Raw genomic sequence first — 20,731 nt, forward strand, 5'->3', positions numbered from 1 at the left:
TTACACAACTAACCTACAGCATGCTACTCTGCTAATAGCAATGTTTTACACAACTAGCCTACAGCATGCTACTCTGCTAATAGCGATGTTTGACACAACTAGCCTACGGCATGCTACTCTGCTAATAGCGATGTTTTACACAACTAGCCTACGGCATGCTACTCTGCTAATAGCGATGTTTTACACAACTAGCCTACGGCATGCTACTCTGCTAATAGCGATATTTTACCAACAAGCTAAAACAAAAGCTGTCGGTTTGTAGTCTAACTGTTTATTAGTTTGCTTCTAATCTTTGGAAACTTAGCTGCTGCCGGGACAAACCGGCTCCTCCCCCCAGCATGGCTACTTAATATGCACGTGATTAAGTAGTAATATTTTTTTTTAAGGGTCTTGGAATTTGGCAGTACAATTTTTTGCTTTTTCTAAAAAAGGAAACCTGTCTTTTGTATATTTACAAGCTACAGGTTTCCTTTTTTTTAGTAAACAGCAATAATAACTATTTACTATTGCTGCTTACTAAATATTTCTTACTAAGTGTTTCTTATCCGATTACTCGATTAATCGATGGAATAATCGGTAGAATATTCGATTACTAAAATAATTGATAGCTGCAGCCCTAATATGCTGTATACAGCGTAGACATACACATGGATAGCTGGAAATGCGTCCAGATAACACGCCATTTGGCTTCAGGAAAATTTGTTAAGTGGCGTGTAGGTCTAGGCAAAAGTCATGATGTCACGTTGAGTGACGTCTCACCTGCATCGATGCTCCCTCCACTCGCGCCACGTAGGCCAAGCGATCCAGGACGGTGACCGTGACAGGAACGGCCACAAAGAAGCCGCTAACGAACGCCCGCAGGCAGCGTCGGCCTGCCGTCGCCTGCTGAGCCATCACCTGGACAGGAAACAACAAGAAAACAGAGACACCGACATCATCAGGACCATGACGGCACACATTTTGGTCCGGCTACACAATTAATCGCAATTTAAAGGTCCCATGACATGGTGCTCTTTGGATGCTTTTATATAGACCTTAGTGGTCCCATAATACCGTATCTGAAGTATCTTTTATATAGACCTTAGTGGTCCCCTAATACTGTATCTGAAGTCTCTTTTATATAGACCTTAGTGGTCCCCTAATACTGTATCTGAAGTCTCTTTTATATAGACCTTAGTGGTCCCCTAATACTGTATCTGAAGTCTCTTTTATATAGGCCTTAGTGGTCCCCTAATACTGTATCTGAAGTCTCTTTTATATAGACCTTAGTGGTCCTCTAATACTGTATCTGAAGTCTCTTTTATATAGACCTTAGTGGTCCCCTAATACTGTATCTGAAGTCTCTTTTATATAGACCTTAGTGGTCCCCTAATACTGTATCTGAAGTCTCTTTTATATAGACCTTAGTGGTCCCCTAATACTGTATCTGAGACAATTGGGCCACAGTGCTAACCACTGGGCCACAGTGATAACCACCGGGCCACAGTGCTAACCATTGGACCACAGTGCTAACCACTGGGCCACAGTGCTAACCATTGGACCACAGTGCTAACCACTGGGCCACAGTGCTAACCATTGGACCACAGTGCTAACCATTGGGCCACAGTGCTAACCACCGGGCCACAGTGCTAACCATTGGACCACAGTGCTAACCACTGGGCCACAGTGCTAACCATTGGGCCACAGTGCTAACCACCGGGCCACAGTGCTAACCATTGGACCACAGTGCTAACCACTGGGCCACAGTGCTAACCATTGGGCCACAGTGCTAACCATTGGGCCACAGTGATAACCACCGGGCCACAGTGCTAACCATTGGACCACAGTGCTAACCATTGGGCCACAGTGCTAACCATTGGGCCACAGTGCTAACCATTGGGCCACAGTGCTAACCATTGGGCCACAGTGCTAACCATTGGGCCACAATGATAACCACTGGGCCACAGTGCTAACCACTGGGCCACAGTGCTAACCATTGGGCCACAGTGCTAACCACCGGGCCACAGTGCTAACCACTGGGCCACAGTGTTAACCACTGGGCCACAGTGATAACCACTGGACCACAGTGCTAACCACTGGGCCACAGTGCTAACCACTGGGCCACAGTGCTAACCACTGGGCCACAGTGCTAACCATTGGGCCACAGTGCTAACCACTGGGCCACAGTGCTAACCATTGGGCCACAGTGCTAACCACTGGGCCACAGTGCTAACCATTGGGCCACAGTGCTAACCACTGGGCCACAGTGCTAACCATTGGGCCACAGTGCTAACCACCGGGCCACAGTGCTAACCACTGGGCCACAGTGCTAACCACTGGGCCACAGTGCTAACCATTGGGCCACAGTGCTAACCACTGGGCCACAGTGCTAACCATTGGGCCACAGTGCTAACCACTGGGCCACAGTGCTAACCATTGGGCCACAGTGCTAACCACTGGGCCACAGTGCTAACCATTGGGCCACAGTGCTAACCACCGGGCCACAGTGCTAACCATTGGACCACAGTGCTAACCACAGGGCCACAGTGATAACCACTGGGCCACAGTGCTAACCATTGGACCACAGTGCTAACCACAGGGCCACAGTGATAACCACTGGGCCACAGTGCTAACCACCGGGCCACAGTGCTAACCATTGGACCACAGTGCTAACCACAGGGCCACAGTGATAACCACTGGGCCACAGTGCTAACCATTGGGCCACAGTGATAACCACCGGGCCACAGTGATAAACACTGGGCCACAGTGCTAACTATTGGGCGACAGTGCTGCCCTGTTAAAGGAGACTGTTGCTCCATCAATCAATCCAACATGTCTAACGTTCGAGCTTAATCACAACGTGAACCGAGGAGACAAAAAAAACGAGTCCTGTTGTCAATTTCTAGGGCAGGTTTGACGATTTGACCCAAAACACATGGCACTGAGCCTGCTCTCCCCCCAGTGAATTTCTCATCCACTTTGCTTTTCACAGCACGCGCCAGGAAGCCCAGACAGGCGTGAAATGACTGACCAGCACCGGCAGCGGCGGGCGGCCACGCACCGCTGCCTTCTTCAGCAAACTTAACGGCTAACAGCCTCGTCTGGACGTCCACTGTCACCGCACTCTGGAGATCTGCTACAGATATTACCTCTGCATCACAGGACATGTTGAAATATGAAACATAATCATAGAAAACATGACGCACTCCCTCAACGTGCCCCCACTTCCCCCAAATCTGGAGTCAGGACCATAGGTAGTATATAATGGACCTATAGACCCAGTGTCTCTGGATGGAGACCAGCGAAGGATATTAGTAGGGCTGTCCTCGACTAAAGAAATTCTTAGTCGACTAATCGATTAGTTGATTTAATTGACAGAGCTGTGCGCTTTGAGAGGTGGTTAAGACTAGAAAAGCCCAATATAAATGTAGTTAATTAACCATCTGTAAAACTGAGTTTCTCCACAATTAATCCTGCAAAAGCACCACTTTAAATCTTGTGTTTACCATAAATGTGCTCAGAAGTTTCTTGGAAATAAGTAATTAAGCATGAATAAGCATAAAAAATGACTAATGGACTAAAGAAATCTTACTGACGGTAAGATAACCTTCAGTTTCACGGTGTTAGGGTACTGCCAAGGGCGTAGCGGACACGGGGTACGTGGGGGGCCATGTCCCCTTCGCACTTAGGTCGGTGCCCTCCGTCCCTCACAGTTACAACACGTCCGAGTTGATTTGAACGCACCATTACTAGGCGAGTGTGCACGTTACTCAGGTTGCTTTTAATTGATTGATAGACTCGTATAGATATAGGAAATAATACAATAATATATATATACAAACCTCAATAGCAATGAAGTCGGGACTTTGTATAAAACGTAAATAAAAACAGAATACAATGATTTGCAAATCCTTTTCAACCTATAGCCAACTGAATACACTACAAAGACCAGATATTTACTGTTCAAACTGATAAATGTAGTTTTTTTGTGCAAATATTCACTCATTTTGAATTTGAGGCCTCCAAACACGTTCCAAACAAAGCAGCTTTTTGTGTCGTTGTATTTTGAAGTTTGTCACTTTTTTGTAGCTTTTTTCGACCTATTCTTGCCTTCCTTCCTACTTTCTACTGCCTTTTGTTACTTTTTGTCGTTGTTTTGTTCCAAAAAAATATTCCACTTTACTAAAAAAAAATGTTTTTTATTTTACTTTGACGTTTTTTGTGAATTTTTTGTCACTTTTGTCGACCTAATGTTGCCTCACTTCCTTCTTTATACCGTCTTTTTTCCAAGTTTTTGTCAGTGAACACACACACACAAATTTTAACCATAAAGAAAAATAGTACAAGTACACAAATATTACAGATGCAGTACAATACATACACAAACTCATGGACCAGTGACACACAGCAAATCTTCACAATATCACTCAACAAGACACAGACAGACACAGACAGACACACAGACAGACACACACACACACAAACAACACACACACACACACACACACACACACACACACACACACACACACACATAGATAGATACACACACTCCTGTCTGTATTACTATAGTGGTAGTATTGTGGGGACATATCATTGACATAATGCATTCCCAAGCCCCTTACCCTAACCTTAACCATCACAACTAAATGCCTAACCTTAACCCTTACCCTCACCCCAACCATAACCTAATTCTAACCCTAATCCTAAAACCAAGTCTTAACCCTCAAACAGCCCTTTAAACTCGTGGGGTTCAGTATTTTGGTCCCCACAAGGCTGTGCAGACCCCACAAGTATACTGTAGTCCCCGGTTTTTGGACCCCACGAATATAGTAAAACAGGCACACACACACACCCAGACAGACAGAGATGTCTCCAGCCTGCGCCTCTCTCTACGTTACGTCCCATTAAACCCAGTGATCTGCGTCCGCGGGGCTTTTTGTGAGACAGCACTATGTGATCTACTCCGGCACAACAACCCGTCCTGACGTGAACATATCGTCATTACACTTCCACACAGCCGCCGCATAATTCCCCCTCGCAAGAGAACAGGTGTATCACCATCAGAGGAGGAGGAGGAGGAGGCTCGGTGCAGAGCTTCAAGGTTTCCTCCGCTCGCTCGCCGTTTCCGCGCCGACACCTCGCAGCACCCCCGCGGCGCTCAAACACACACACACACACACTTTACATCAACCTTGTTTCCCTGTCGGCACCTTTTACAAAAAATACCACGTGGCTGACACAGCAGGTCCCATATCAAAGTCACCGGGGAAATGCATTAGACCATATGGCACAGGACTATTCAGATTTCTATGCAAAAGAGTTATTAGCCAGTCCCTCCAGAAAAAAGGCGATTATGCAATCGCATATTTATTCGCCACAGTTTCGCCGAATAAATATATATATATATATATATATATATATATATATATATATATATATATATATCATTGCAAAAAAGTCCCATATCTTAGCAGAAAGTTGAAAAATGTTGCGTTTACTTTAGAGCTTCGTTCAGGCCCAAAAAATCAAGCCCGACCCAGCCCGAGCCCGTGCACGTTGTGTCCGAGCCCGGCCCGGCCCGACACATTAACTGGAATTATGAGCCCGAGCCCGATTTCAACCCGACACTTTTTTAATCCGTGGGCCGTCATAACGGATATTCTCAACTACAATTCATAGTTGTTTGAACTGCAAAAATCTGTTTAAAATTATCATAATGAATAATGCAACAGGAGCGAAGCATGTAAACTGCGCTGTTTGTTTATTCAGAATGGAACGGATCGCAAATGGATCTGAAGGAAGAAACGTAAAAAACTCAACGTATTTCTCTGTGAGGGCTGGCCCGCTTGCCTCGCCCTCAGGGGAGCCTACGCTCGGAGAAGTAACAGAAGAGGAGGTTGAAGGCTGACTATCATCTTTTCTGCCATGGCGAGCCTGCTTCATGTGTCTGTTCATCATCCACTTCTCCGTTTTATTTGCTGTCATAGGCGAACAGCACTTAATGCACTCAACAAAGCCGACACATATGTTGTCACTGCCCACGACTTGTTTAAAATGGTTCCATACCTCCGACTTTCCTCCAAACTTGCTCAAAGGTAATTCTCCCGTTTTTCTTTACATCCTCAAGCTCCATGTTGCACTTAAGCTCCACCATACAGCCCGCAGCCCCGGTGTGATGCGTGCGAGAGGAGGAGACTCCGCGCATGACACATGTTGCATTTTGCAACTTTTTTGGACACATTTTACTTTGGCCTAAATAGATACTAGTTCTGATAATGGCATAGCTTTCTCCCCACCCAATTAGGCTAAAGTAATGATAAAAAAAAACACAAATGCTTGATCAAGGGCCCGGCCCGGCCCGAGGATAGTGGCGGAAAATAACGGCCCTCGGGTCGGGCTTGGGCAGAGAATCGAAACTCTAGTTTACTTCACACAAGAGCAGCCGTTTTCCTATTTCTGCCCCGAGACTCTGGAATAGGTTACCTCCTGATATTCGCACAACTACAGATGTAGCTCTGTTCAGGTCTAAACTCAAAACCTACCTGTTTAGAATGGCTTTTAATACGCAGTAGCGGTGTGACAATTTCCTCTTCCTGTTTCTATGTAACCTTTTTATGATTCTACTGTTTTCTACGTTTCATTCTTCTTATTGCAAGATATGTTGTTCTATTCTTAGTTCCTGATGTGAAGCACTTTGGATACCTGCTGGTTGTTGTAAAGCGCTATACAAATACATTTTGATTGATTGATTGATTGACAGATATTCTGAGCCGGATCTAAATTTGCGAGAGGCCGGAATTTGGCCCGCCTAGATTTGCTCCAAGCGAAAAACACAGGAAACCGTTTTTAAACTGTAATTACGCAACACTCAAAAGCAGAATTTGGCAGAATTGCAGACTTTGTGACTCAGAAATTGCCACCGAACCAGTGAGTTTTGCGCTCCGCCAACAGTTTGCAACAGAAATAAAATGGATTATGGATCATTTTATTGTAGCTGACTTTATAAGATGACTTTTCTATTTGCTGTTGAAATAGGAGACGTCTATTACGTTGTAAGACCAGCCTCTGGAGACTCCACCAGCTGACTTCTCTATTGGCTGTAGAAACAGGAGACGTCTATTACGTTGTAAAACCAGCCTCTGGAGACTCTACCAGCTGACTTTTCTATTGGCTGACACCATCAGCTGGTTGGAGTTGAGCTGAGACTCTTCTGAAACTTTTCATCTCGTTGTCAATCTTTGGTCTAAACTGGGCTTTACAGTCGAAGATAATTCCATTTAAATAAAAGCATGTCATTAAACTCTACATGTTGAGTTAGACACCCGTACTGTACGGTCTCTAAATCCGCCCCTCTTGGCTTTGTTTATGACGCGCTGACAACTGCACTCCAGCACATTAAACTGAGCTCCGCTGGGTCTTTATCAAGTCTGCAGAAAAGGCATTAATATTGTCGACATAGTGACAAACGGATTACCGCAGCACATATAGATCTCTCTCTTTCTCTCTCTCTCTCTCCGATATGCAGAAGCAGCTCTGTAACAAGCTGTGGAAATAGACTGGACAGGTTATCATGAACAAACCCTTTTTAGGGGTTATTAGACACGTTAATAAGCTCCTGCTTTCACATCAAAACGCAGAGTGAGGTCAAAGAGTAGAGCTGCGCGATACATCGCTTTCTTTCTCGACTGGCGCAACAAACGCATCGCGAAAGGCTGCGACCATATCGCGACAGACACTCAGAGACTTTTTGTGCCGGTTGAAAGAAATCATCAGCAGAAACCTGCACTTTAAAATGTAACTGTCATTGTATTTCTGTAGTGTCTTTTATTTTCAATTCAATGTTCAATTTGTTTAATGAAAGAATGTTAGGAATGATTTCCTGTCATTTGTTTTAAATTCAACCAGCAGTTTGTTGTATTTTAGCAGAATACTGAAAGCAGCCGAACTGAGAGCACTTTAATATTCGTATTTAGTTATCGCAAGTAATATCGTTATGGCGACTAAAATGCTAACACTAGGTGTACTGCATTTTTCTGGGCCTCCTCCAAATGGATATTTTTGTTATTTGGTGAATAAACAAGATCACTTTAAAGGGCTACGCCACAGTTTGTTGAAATAGGGCTTATCGCAGTCTCTCTCCTAGCTGTAGATAGGTGGGGTCTCCTCTAGCTGTAGATAGGTGGGGTCTCACCTAGCTGTAGATAGGTGGGGTCTCCTCTAGCTGTAGATAGGTGGGGTCTCCTCTAGCTGTAGATAGGTGGGGTCTCCTCTAGCTGTAGATAGGTGGGGTCTCCTCTAGCTGTAGATAGGTGGGCCAACGCATTTTTTGTGCATGCATTGTTTTAGTCCGGTGCAACACCGGAAGCGCCGCCGCTAGTTAGCTTAGCGTAGTGAATGGAATCCTATGTTGCCGGTTAGCATGTTTTGAGTAAAAGTGAGCCAACAAAAGACAAAAAAAACAACCTAATTACTTGCACTGAGACAAAAAAATGTGTCGGCCCACCTATCTACAGCCAGGGGAGACATGATAAGCCCTATTTCAATAAACGGTGGCCTATCCCCTTAAGCTAATTTATTTAGGTATTTTAATGCATCTAATTTAGGCTTATTTGAAGGGCCTGAGAGAACGAGTGTTAAGGCTCTGACACACCAACCAGACGGCCAACCCTTTGGCAGAAAAGCCAGTCGGACTGATCAGTCTCCCCGAGGTCCAAAAAGTGCCTCAGAACACACCGAAGAGACGCCAACTTGGCGTATTACGTCTCCCTAACAGCAGGCAGCGCTAATCTGTGTTGTCGGCCAAAAAATGGAAATGAGGGAACATCTCTGTAGACCTCGTAGTAAACACAGTGCACGCTGTTGTCAGTCCTTGTTTCCATCAGAGAGAGGTGAGAGTAGTCAAGAAGGATCGTTGCGGTCATTACTCACTGAACAGAAGGAAATACGATTGATAGGTTGGATATTTCAGCCTATATGTTTCAAATGTATTTTATATCTTGTAGGGTACTACACAAGAAGGCTAGTCTGGGGACAACCTTCACCCACAGGAATGTGTTAATCACCCACAGAAATGTGTAAATCTATTATGAGTTTGGGTACAACTTTCACACAGAGGAATTGGAGCCAAGAATGTGGGAATCTATTAGGAGCACGTGCCATAAAAGGTACAGTTTAAGAATAAAACTTGTGCGCTGACATAGACATCTCATGCTGTGTGAGCACAAAAAGAGTTTAAAAGGGATCTATTTCTATGTACATGTTGGTCACCCTTGAGCAGACATGTCTGTATGCTCATGGTTGTCCCAGTGTCATGAAAGTTTGTTCACTGTTTAAATAAAGCTGCATTTGATTTATAATTATCGGACTGGTTGTCATCTTTGAGGTCTCCCAACATCATTCTGAGTCATCACCCGATATCATTTTGGCATCACGAACCGGATTCGAACTTGTGCGGGGAAACCCCATTGGATATTCTGAGTCATCACCAGATATCAACGATGGCGAGTAATAAGAAGATATAGGTTGAAAAGGATTTGCATATCATAGTATTCTGTTTTTATTTACGTTTTACACAAAGTCCCGACTTCATTGGTATTGAGGTTTGTATATTTGTTATATATTATTGTATTATTGCCCATATCTATACGAGACTATCAATCAACTAAAAGCAACCTGAGTAACGTGCACACTCGCCTAGTAATGGTGCGTTCAGAAGATACTTCAGCTCCGGTTTTCTCTTCTCTTTTCTCACTGATTTGCTATTCAAGGGCTGGCGCTCCACCAATCAGATTGGTCATAGAGTCCAATTGCCCACCGGCCGATTATACATGTCAAATCGGCCAAAACTCTCGCCAAAATGCAACCTAGGGTCTTTTTGTAAATGTACCCGAGTCAAACTTTGGTTTAAAAGCATAATTAGGACGGAAACCCCACTTTTAAGATTGACAGTGTTTTCGTTTTTTGGTCAAATGGCCTTTTGAATGGGAGTGCTAGTGCCCCTCCCATTCTAGTATATAACCTAGTGGCCCTAGCACTCCCATATAACCTAGTGGCCCTAGCACTCCCATATAACCTAGTGGCCCTAGCACTCCCATTCTAGTATATAACCTAGTGGCCCTAGCACTCCCATTCTAGTATATAACCTAGTGGCCCTAGCACTCCCATATAACCTAGTGGCCCTAGCACTCCCATTCTAGTATATAACCTAGTGGCCCTAGCACTCCCATTCTAGTATATAACCTAGTGCCCCTAGCACTCCCATATAACCTAGTGGCCCTAGCACTCCCATTCTAGTATATAACCTAGTGGCCCTAGCACTCCCATTCTAGTATATAACCTAGTGGCCCTAGCACTCCCATTCAGTATATAACCTAGTGACCGTGATAAGCCCTATTTCAACAAACGGTGACGTATCCCTTTAAACTGATCCATGTTTATTCACCAAATAACAAAAATATCCATTCGGAGGGGGCCCCGAAAAATGCAGTACACCTAGTGTTGTCTTAGCATTTTATCCGCCATAACGATATTACCCTGCAAACTCAGAAGGGCTCTTAAAAGTGGCGTTTCCGTCCTAATTATGCTTTTAAATTAAAGTTTGACTCGGGTACATTCACAAAAACACCATAGGTTGCATTTTGGCGAGAGTTACGCCCTAAAGCCGCTCTTTGTCATTTTCTTTGGTCTTCATATTTTCTTTTTCGCTTTGCTGCACCCGAAAGCATCCCAGAAAAGTGGTAGTTAGTGTAACCTTTACGGCCTGCATTTACTTTACTTTTATTTGCTATTTCATTCATATATTACACTTCTTTTGTGAACCTACCCCTGTGGTAAACTTGCATCAAAACATTCATCATCGACATGAGTAAAGGTTTTGTTTGGAACATTAACTAGTCAGCTTTGGGGCCAAATTATCTCTTTGCACGTTGCTGTAAGACAGGGGTCTTCAACGTTTTTTAAGCCAAGGAACCCCCTAACTGAAAGAGAGATGGAACAGGGACCCCCTGCTACGTAGAAAACTAAGTTGCATATTAAACTGGGCCTACAATAACATGTAGGGCGGCCTAAAGCCTTCATACCTTTGTTTGCATAGGCTATTAAAATAGCCTAATAATTGTTTGCATGATTTTATAAATCATGTTTTTAATGTTAAAAATACATGTGGCAAAAGGAATCCTTAAAATGAACTGTATCTGTGGATGGCTACCTTGCCTATAGGTCAGTATGCCTATTATCAGTTGGGATTCATATTTGCTAATAAAATGTTGGATTCATGTTAGGACTTTTTAATTTTTGAAAAAAATTAAAAACTTAATAATTTAGAGGCCCCCCTGCATTTACTCTGAGGACCCCCTAGGGGTCCCGGACCCCCTGTTGAAGACCCCTGCTCTAAGACACATTTAGGCGTCACTGCACAGACAGCTGAGTTTGTTCTGAAAATGTTGATATCAAACACATGGGTGTCAGTTATATGCAAATGACCCTTAAAAAAGGGGAATTTAAGAAGATGTGTAAACATCGAGAAAATGCTCTCAGAACCTCAGAGGGGTTTTAACGTCTGAAAGCAGCGTCGCAGAGATCTGTCAACGAGTTCAACAAACCCAATTCCACTAAAGCATTTCCAATTCATTCAGATGAGTCAGATACAGAGGAGGTATAAATATCAAAATTCAGTGAGCGGAGAGAGGGAGCCCTGCGGAGCAGACTCTGGGTCAGCAAATCGCCCGCTATCAAGCGGAGACGCTGTGCTTTTGCTTTTTGCCCTGATTGCTAGAATTGAATTTCTGGGTTTCTGGGCTCAAGTCCATCTCGCTCTGTGACTAATGTAGGCGATCCAAAAATGCTTTTTTCCAGACCGATAAATCCACGGGGGGAGAAGGCAGCGGGGACGCCGATTATAGCCAGCCGCTGTGAGATTCTTCCCCCCAAAAAAACCAGCTCCACTTCTGCCCCGGCAGCAAGTCTGGGCTTTGTGGGGGGGGGGGGGGGGGGGAGCCAGGTTAAAGCCATGACCCACAAATTAGTTTGATGGAGGTGTAAGAGAGTGACTGTGGCAAGGAGGGAAAAGAGGGCAAGGCAGAGCATACATGCAAACTCAGAAGGGCTGAAAAAGGTGACACCCCCCTATATATGTATATGTATGTATGTATGTATGTATGTATGTATGTATATATATATATATATATACAGTACAGGCCAAAGGTTTGGACACACCTTCTTATTCAATGTGTTTCTTTATCTTCATGACTATTTACATTGTAGATTCTCACTGAAGGCATCAAAACTATGAATGAACACATATATATATACTTTTTTTGGATCATCTTTTACCATTTGAAAGTGCATCCACACTTTAGATTTTCTTTTTACAGACATTGTTAAGTAACGTTAATCTCCTCCTCTGATGCTCCTCGTCTGTCACGGATCAGGGAAAGTGAAACTTAAATCTTTCACATGGGTGGTTGGATTTACACACACGTAAAAAATATTTATTTCAACTTTTCACGTTTTTTTTTTACAGCATTATCATAATTAAAGGCTGTATATAACTTAATATAACCGTACAAAACCAGTAGTTCTGTGTGAAATTAGACATTGAGCACCCCCATATTGCCAAAATGGTATGATCCTCGTTTCATAATAACACCCGCGAAGATCCGACTGTGAGATTGGTGGTCGAATCAGGCTCCACATATCGATGCATCGAATCTTCGACTATTCGGGGTCACCCCTAAGACACACACACAGACAAACAGACATACATATCACACCACATCACACACAGACACACATATCACACCACATCACACAGACACACACACACAGAGAGAGAGAGAGAGAGAAAGAAGAGAGACAGACAGACAGACAGACAGACACATATACACACAGACACACAGATCACACCACATCACGCACACAGACACATACTCACACACACACACACACATACATACATACACAGACACAAACACATACACACACAGACACATATAAACACACACAGAGACACACATACATATCTAGGGCTGGGTTATTGTTCAGAATTTTTCGATCCGGTGTCAATTTCGATACCTCAGTTTCGATACTGATTCCTAACGATACTTTTTTCGATACCATATGTTTTAAAATTCATTTCAACATCAACAAAAATACATTAAACACAAAGCTTTTATTTTCCACCTTAATTGTGAATCAAAACAATGTTAAAAAAATCTGGTAAAACTGCTCACTCAGAGTAACCTTAATAAAAGTGCCTTGCAAGCTCAGCCTGTCAGTCAGTCATCAGGGCAGAGAAACCACCGTTGTGCCTGCTTGTAAGAAGAAGTGTCAACACCACCGTGACTGCTTTCACCTCGCCATTAATATCATTAATACCATTAATATCATTATTAATATCAAATCGCAGCAAACGCTGTCTGCGTGAAGTTCAAAAAAACTGTAACCACACTTAAAACCAACCGTGACTCTCTGCGACTTCAACAAAACTGCACAGTTTGCATGCGTGCGTGCGTGTGTCGGTCGGAGCTCCGCTCTGTGCCAATATGCAGAGAGGACAGATAAGCTTGCGCTTACGCGCTCAGATGCTTTTGGAACCGAAATTTGGCACCGAAACATAAAGAATTTTTCGATACTCATAGGATTGGAGTATTTTTTGTCGATACCATAAAAGTATCGACGTTCAGTACCCAGCCTTATACATATCACACACACACACACACACACACACACACACACACACAGACGCACCACACACAAACACATACATACATATCACACACACACACACACACACACACACACACACACACACACACACAGGATTTGTTTCTCAGGCAGACCATCAGACGTGCCTTTATACTGGGCTGAACAGTATATCGGGGTTTTTAATTGCCGGTTCATTATTAATTAAGGACATTGTATGGGGGATTTGGGACACTAAACTGCACGTCTAACACCATCCACGTTATTTTTTGGGGACCAAACCCAAATTTCTGACATAGAGACTTTTTAAAAATGGGTCAATTTTGACCCGAGGACAACAGGAGAGTTCATTTAGCATAGCATCAGATAACTCGCTCTTATCACAGTACTTGACACAATCATTCATTGATTTACAGGAGCAAACGACTAACTTTTCTCCCCACAAAACCTGAACAGACTCTGAACGAGTCCCAGAAAACATCCCAACATCTCCTCACGGCCACCTTAACAACGTTTCTCCTCAAACTATCTCCGTTTCTCCACCTTTAATCGGTTGGAACCCTGCTAGTTGTCGGTTAGCTGTCAGTTAGCTAACTGTTGACCTGCGTGCTAACAGCTAGCCGCAGCGGCTAACCGACCGTTAACTCTTGAAAAACAATGTCGCGGACACGAGACAACATTTCGGGGGGCAGTGATGCGTTCATTACAGACGCCGGAAGTCTCTTTACTGCCGTTTAAAACCACAACGCTGCCTGACAAACTCAAGCTAAAGCTACACACACGCTCACACACCTACCAGCAACGTGAGGTCCGTCTTCCTGTTGTTGTCATACGTCAGACGTGACGTGAAATGGCGCCTCCCGGGTCCTAAAACCTGCGGGCGATATGCCTGAACCTGTTTTACACAGTCTAATAATAATTTAATCTATATTTATTATGGAATGCCGTTTTATTCAATATTAATTAATTAATTAATTAATTAATTAATTAATTAATTAATTAATTAATTAATTAATTAATTAATTAATTAATATGCCTTTGAAATACAACACTAAATAAAATAAATGAGGCAATAAATACATAAATAATTAAATACATTTAAATATTGGACTCATGAGATAAAAGTCTCTTGAAATAAATAAATGTGGACTTATGAAATAAAAGTTACATGAAATAAGTAAAAGTACAACTTTTTTTAACTAATTGACTCATTTATATATTAATATTTAAATGTATTTATATATTTATGTATGTATTGCCTTATTCATTTATTTCAGGATGTATTTCAAAGGCATATTTATTCATTTATTCATGTATTTAATATTGAATAAAACGGCATTCCACAGCCTGTGGCCTAAACACTATTTATCTGGTTCAGGTTGATCTTCTAAAGACTGATTCTTTTAATAAAAAATTAAATAAAATTAAAAATAAAATATTGTATTTTTTCCATATAAAAAAAAATCATTAAAAAATTAATATTAATCTGCTGCCACAAAGCTTGATTGTGTACAGTCAGATGTCTGAGAGGACTTCTATGTATACATATATGTCTGAATGCTCTTTGATGCTTTCAGGATGTAGAAAACTCCTCTTCCTCTGAGCAACAGCTGAATAAGAAGAGAAGAAAATAGCAGTCACTGGTTAAAGAAACTGGAAGCTTAGCATCAAAATGTGTGCAGATTTAAACAGAAACAGCTTCCTAGGTCACAACAACAATCCTGGGGGGGGTCGTATTAAAGGGTAGGAATAAACAGCCTATATTGTCATAAGATATGGAGGATTTCATGGGGGGGAAAAACACTTATCCTTAAATAATCACTTTCAGAAGCCTAAAGGTCCCATGACATGAACATTTCACTTTATGAGGTTTTTAACATAAATATGCGTTCCCCCAGCCTGCCTTAATAAAAGACACTTCAGATACAGTATTAGGGGACCACTAAGGCCTATATAAAAGAGACTTCAGATACAGTATTAGGGGACCACTAAGGTCTATATAAAAGAGACTTCAGATACAGTATTAGGGGACCACTAAGGTCTATATAAAAGAGACTTCAGATACAGTATTAGGGGACCACTAAGGCCTATATAAAAGACACTTCAGATACAGTATTAGGGGACCACTAAGGCCTATATAAAAGAGACTTCAGATTCCCGTGTAAAACGAAAACGAGCACTAGCTATAAAAAGTAAAACACCAAGGAACTAGCCTAACAAAGGGTCAGCGGAACAATTATTAACAGTTAGGTATCATCACACAACGCAGACACAGGAAAGCTGGTGTCTGGTATGCCCATACAGCAGAACCTAAGTCTATTTACACATATGTACATATTTAGAGCACAGTGTAAGTCTGCCTGACAGAAACTCATCTACAATCCTTGGCAGCATGTGACTAAAACAGAAGGACTTGAGTTTAGGTAGAATTTGTGAACAATACTCCAAATCAAATGGCACATCAATGACAACTTTCTCAGATGGAGCCCAGACAAGCAGCTTGCATCTCTCTAGTCTTGTACAAAACATACCTAGTTGGACTTGAAGGTAGTAACCACGGGATCCATTTGGTTGCAGCTGTGTAACCCCGTCCACCATCTTCACATCTGTGAGCTTGCTGTAAAACACTTCAGCCAGAGATGAACAGTTCTTGGCCAGAACAGGACATTTAATCTCCAGCAGCTCTGTGGAGTTAACCACGCCATCTGGGCTTGTAGAAAGCCATGGTTCTGTGACACTAACTACAGTGCCTCTCTTCTCAACTACAAACCCACAGCTCTCCATCCACGCGTAGGCCACCTCCTCATTCTCCTGGCCATACCTGGTGGCAGTGTTCCCGTGGAACCTAGGAAACAGATGCTCCTCTAAGAAAGTTATCTGGCTTAGTAGATGCACGCACGGGGACCTTTTTTGCAGAGCTAGCGGTTACTCTTAATTTACGAGCATCAAACCACAAGTGGGAGGCACTCTGCATTTTAGTGGACTCCTCCAAACTGGCACATTTATCCCCATCTAATTTAATGTACATATCATAAAATGACATGCATTTCTGGCACTGTATGTCCGTGCCATGTTCACTATGAGGCTGCTGGAGCTGTGTGGGAGCTGCTGGAATTTGCTCTGGTTCAGCAGATATGCATTTGTGCAGAAGGCTGCCCACTGGAACATTTGCGACTTCTAAGCTCATCTTCAGTGCTTCATGTGAGCTGTAGGCAGGAGTTGGCGGTAGAGATGGAGAGATGTTCTCAGAGACATCAGAACTTTCTTTGTGGTGCCTGAAACATATATTGCTCAACCTTTTGGGGACTAAATTACGCCGTGTCCCTGAGTTCCAGTGGCGCTGCTCATCTGTGCAGGACAATCCAGTCAGACCTTTGGAGACTGCAAACTGCACCTTTAACAAAGTTTAAATAGAACAGTTGCATATTTTTAATGTATTACAGTCCTTGGTGTCACAATACTTATATAGAAAATATAATAATATATTTTTCAACAAATTGCAATTCGAAATTACACTGGTATGATTTAGAATTGGTGAAAATAGAAACTTACTTACCTACACAGAAGACGTGGTTCACCAAAATGTGGTGTGCTGACAGAATATAACATTTACCCAAACTTGAATGACCTTACCTTAACCCAAGGAGCATCAACGAACAAGAGATTAGACTTTGACTTATCTGGAAAAGGTGCACGATCTGTTAATTAAAAAATTAAAACTTTAGTCATATACTACATTTTATTTAACAAATGCTTTAGAAGCCAATGTTTTCATCAGCTTTTTAGCACTTATTTGTATTGTTTGGGTATCAAATAGAAATAAACTCGAAGCTTCAATGTAAATCTAGCTTAATCTAATCAAAAATCTAGCTTATTTTAATGTGACAAACTTGCATCAAGAGCTCGGTGAGTACACATCAGATTGGTACAATGTTGTGTCAAACTTCAAGCCTAAACATTATGAGGTAGGCAACAGTTCAGTTAACGTTTTGATATCAAATTGTAACGTTAGTTCAATCCCAAACATTTAGTACTGCTATCTGTGTAAAATAAACTGACAATCTAATCACAACGAGGCAACAGCTAACGTTAGTATATTTTGACACTGAACCATACACTGTATATAAAACAGACAACTTAACAGGCAATTCATTAACCTACCTTCCATAAGATCGCCGCGGCGTGACTGCAGGACTTCCCCTGTCCCGCGATGTAGTCAGGATCCATGCAGAGTGAACGTCAGACTTGCTTTGGCTTGGTTGAACATCAGCCTTCATAAATACCAGGTCATCGATGATGCTGTTATTGATTAACACCTTCCCAACTTTTCCACTGTGAAGGTACTGATACGCCTCTGTACTTTTATAATTGAGCATTGTAGACCCATCCGCACCAAGTGACAACACAAAATAATTAAATATGTCCTCGTACGTGAACTGAGGCCACTTCTTCATGTCATCCTCCCACTCATGAATAGTTTGAGGGTGTGGCACTGACCTGCCATTTGGATTATTAAGCGGGTCAGTGCCTATGTTAACGACATAGTTAACCAATTTAGTTAAGCTAATGTTTTGTGTTAGTGTTGCCCAGGGAAGCGATGAAACGGAAGTCCCGCACAAAAACCGGAAGTTTGACCCATATTATAAAAGAGACTTCAGATACAGTATTAGGGGACCACTAAGGTCTATATAAAAGAGACTTCAGATACAGTATTAGGGGACCACTAAGGTCTATATAAAAGAGACTTCAGATACAGTATTAGGGGACCACTAAGGTCTATATAAAAGAGACTTCAGATACAGTATTAGGGGACCACTAAGGTCTATATAAAAGAGACTTCAGATACAGTATTAGGGGACCACTAAGGTCTATATAAAAGAGACTTCAGATACAGTATTAGGGGACCACTAAGGTCTATATAAAAGAGACTTCAGATACAGTATTAGGGGACCACTAAGGTCTATATAAAAGAGACTTCAGATACAGTATTAGGGGACCACTAAGGTCTATATAAAAGAGACTTCAGATACAGTATTAGGGGACCACTAAGTTATATAGAAAAGAGACCTCAGATATGTATATAATATATATTTATAATATATATTTTATGTATATAATATCTTCTGTTTTTCTGCAGCTTGTGCATTAACATCTTAGTCATTTAGCTGAAACTTTATCTGCGCTTTACACAGACGGCACAGTAGAGTACAGGCTGCTGTGGGGATTGAACGTGCGATCTCTCAGTTACAGGACAGCACAGTTTCCTCCAGGCCTCGGTGCTGCCAATCAGACAGCAGGACGACTGTGGAGCCAAGCTGGCATTGATTGAAAGCAAACCAACAGCTCACTTTCTGTGTCACACAGTGACAGCATTTCAGAGTGCCAAATGAATGTTTCTTTCATTTTTTTTAAAATACGATATTGTTTTAAGGTTTGAGCATCTGTTAGGTCACCTCCCAAATCTCAGACATTCGTACTTAATAGTACGAATGTATTTTCACAAGAAAGTCCATGTTTTTTAGATCTAGCTAGATCTTGAAAGCTAACTTTAAACCAAAATAATTCCCCCTAGACTTAACAAATATAACTTAACCTAACCAGAACCCTAAGGCTACATTTACATCGCTATGTTCTGGTTTGAAAATGAATATATTCTTCTACGTTTCCCCCTCTCATTCCCCCTGTTCTGGTGTCTTCCCCCTTCTCATTCCCCCTGCTCTGGTGTTTCCCCCTCTCATTCCCCCTGCTCTGGTGTTTCCCCCTCTCATTCCCCCTGCTCTGGTGTTCCCCCCTCATTCCCCCTGCTCTGGTGTTTCCTCTCTCATTCCCCCCTGCTCTGGTGTTTCCCCCTCTCATTCCCCCTGCTCTGGTGTTTCCCCCTCTCATTCCCCCTGCTCTGGTGTTCCCCCCTCTCATTCCCCCTGCTCTGGTGTTTCCTCCTCTCATTCCCCCTGCTCTGGTGTTCCCCCCTCTCATTCCCCCTGCTCTGGCGTTTCCGAGCCCCTAAACCGGAGACATTAGGAAACACTTTTCAGATTTTTCCCAGGTGCAAAATGTTCCACCAAAACAAATAAAAAAACAATAATGTGCATGGTTCCCTACAGCGCTCTTCACAGCTCGGTTCACTACTTTCGTTGAATTTGGGTCTTTTATTTCAATTTGATAGCATTTGAGGAAAAAAATTAATAGAACGATGAAAAAACAACAAAAAATTCAAAAATGTGCAGAAATAAATCGACAAAGACGTATGAAAAAACAAAACAAGACACAAAAACAAGGTGAAAAGACACAAAACAAGGTGCAAAGACACAAAAACATCGGGAAGCACACAAAACAAGGTGAAAAGACACAAAAAAAAGTGAAAACACACAAAAACAAGGTGAAAACACACACAAACTAGGTGAAAACACACAAAAACAAGGTGAAAAGACACAAAAAAGTGAAAACACACAAAAACAAGGTGAAAACACAAAAACAAGGTGAAAAGACACAAAACAAGGTGAAAAAACACAAAACAAGGTGAAAAGACACAAAAACATTGTGAAAACACAAAAACATCGTGAAAACACACAAAAACAAGGTGAAAACACAAAACAAGGTGAAAACACACTAAAACATCGGGAAAACACACAAAAACAAGGTGAAAACACAAAACAAGGTGAAAACACACTAAAACATCGGGAAAACACACAAAAACAAGGTGAAAAGACAAAAAAACAAGGTGAAAAGACACAAAAACAAGGTGAAAACACACAAAAACAAGGTGAAAACACACAAAAACAAGGTGAAAACACACAAAAACAAGGTGAAAAGACACAAAAACATGGTGAAAACACACAAAAACATGGTGAAAACACACAAAAACAAGGTGAAAAGACACAAAAACAAGGTGAAAACACACAAAAACATGGTGAAAACACACAAAACAAGGTGAAAAGACACAAAAACATGGTGAAAAGACACAAAAACAAGGTGAAAACACAAAAAGGTGAAAACACACAAAAACATGGTGAAAACACTCAAAAACATGGTGAAAAGCTACTGTGAG

At 42.1% G+C, this 20,731-nt stretch overlaps 1 protein-coding gene across 1 annotated transcript in view; it reads right to left on the minus strand.

The window, feature by feature from the left end:
- Positions 1-14,550, minus strand: part of immp2l (inner mitochondrial membrane peptidase subunit 2) — a 178,973-nt gene extending 164,423 nt beyond the window's left edge. Inside the window, exons 1-2 of the mRNA XM_028585500.1 lie at positions 14,480-14,550; positions 760-897 (exon numbers count right to left, since the gene is read on the minus strand). Coding sequence (XP_028441301.1) covers positions 760-894 — 135 coding nt within the window. The 5' untranslated portion in view covers positions 895-897; positions 14,480-14,550. The remainder of the gene's footprint in view (positions 1-759; positions 898-14,479) is intronic.
- Positions 14,551-20,731: the final 6,181 nt, after the last annotated feature.

This window comes from Perca flavescens, chromosome 8, assembly GCF_004354835.1.
Source record: "Perca flavescens isolate YP-PL-M2 chromosome 8, PFLA_1.0, whole genome shotgun sequence".
Taxonomy (NCBI): Eukaryota; Metazoa; Chordata; class Actinopteri; order Perciformes; family Percidae; genus Perca; species Perca flavescens.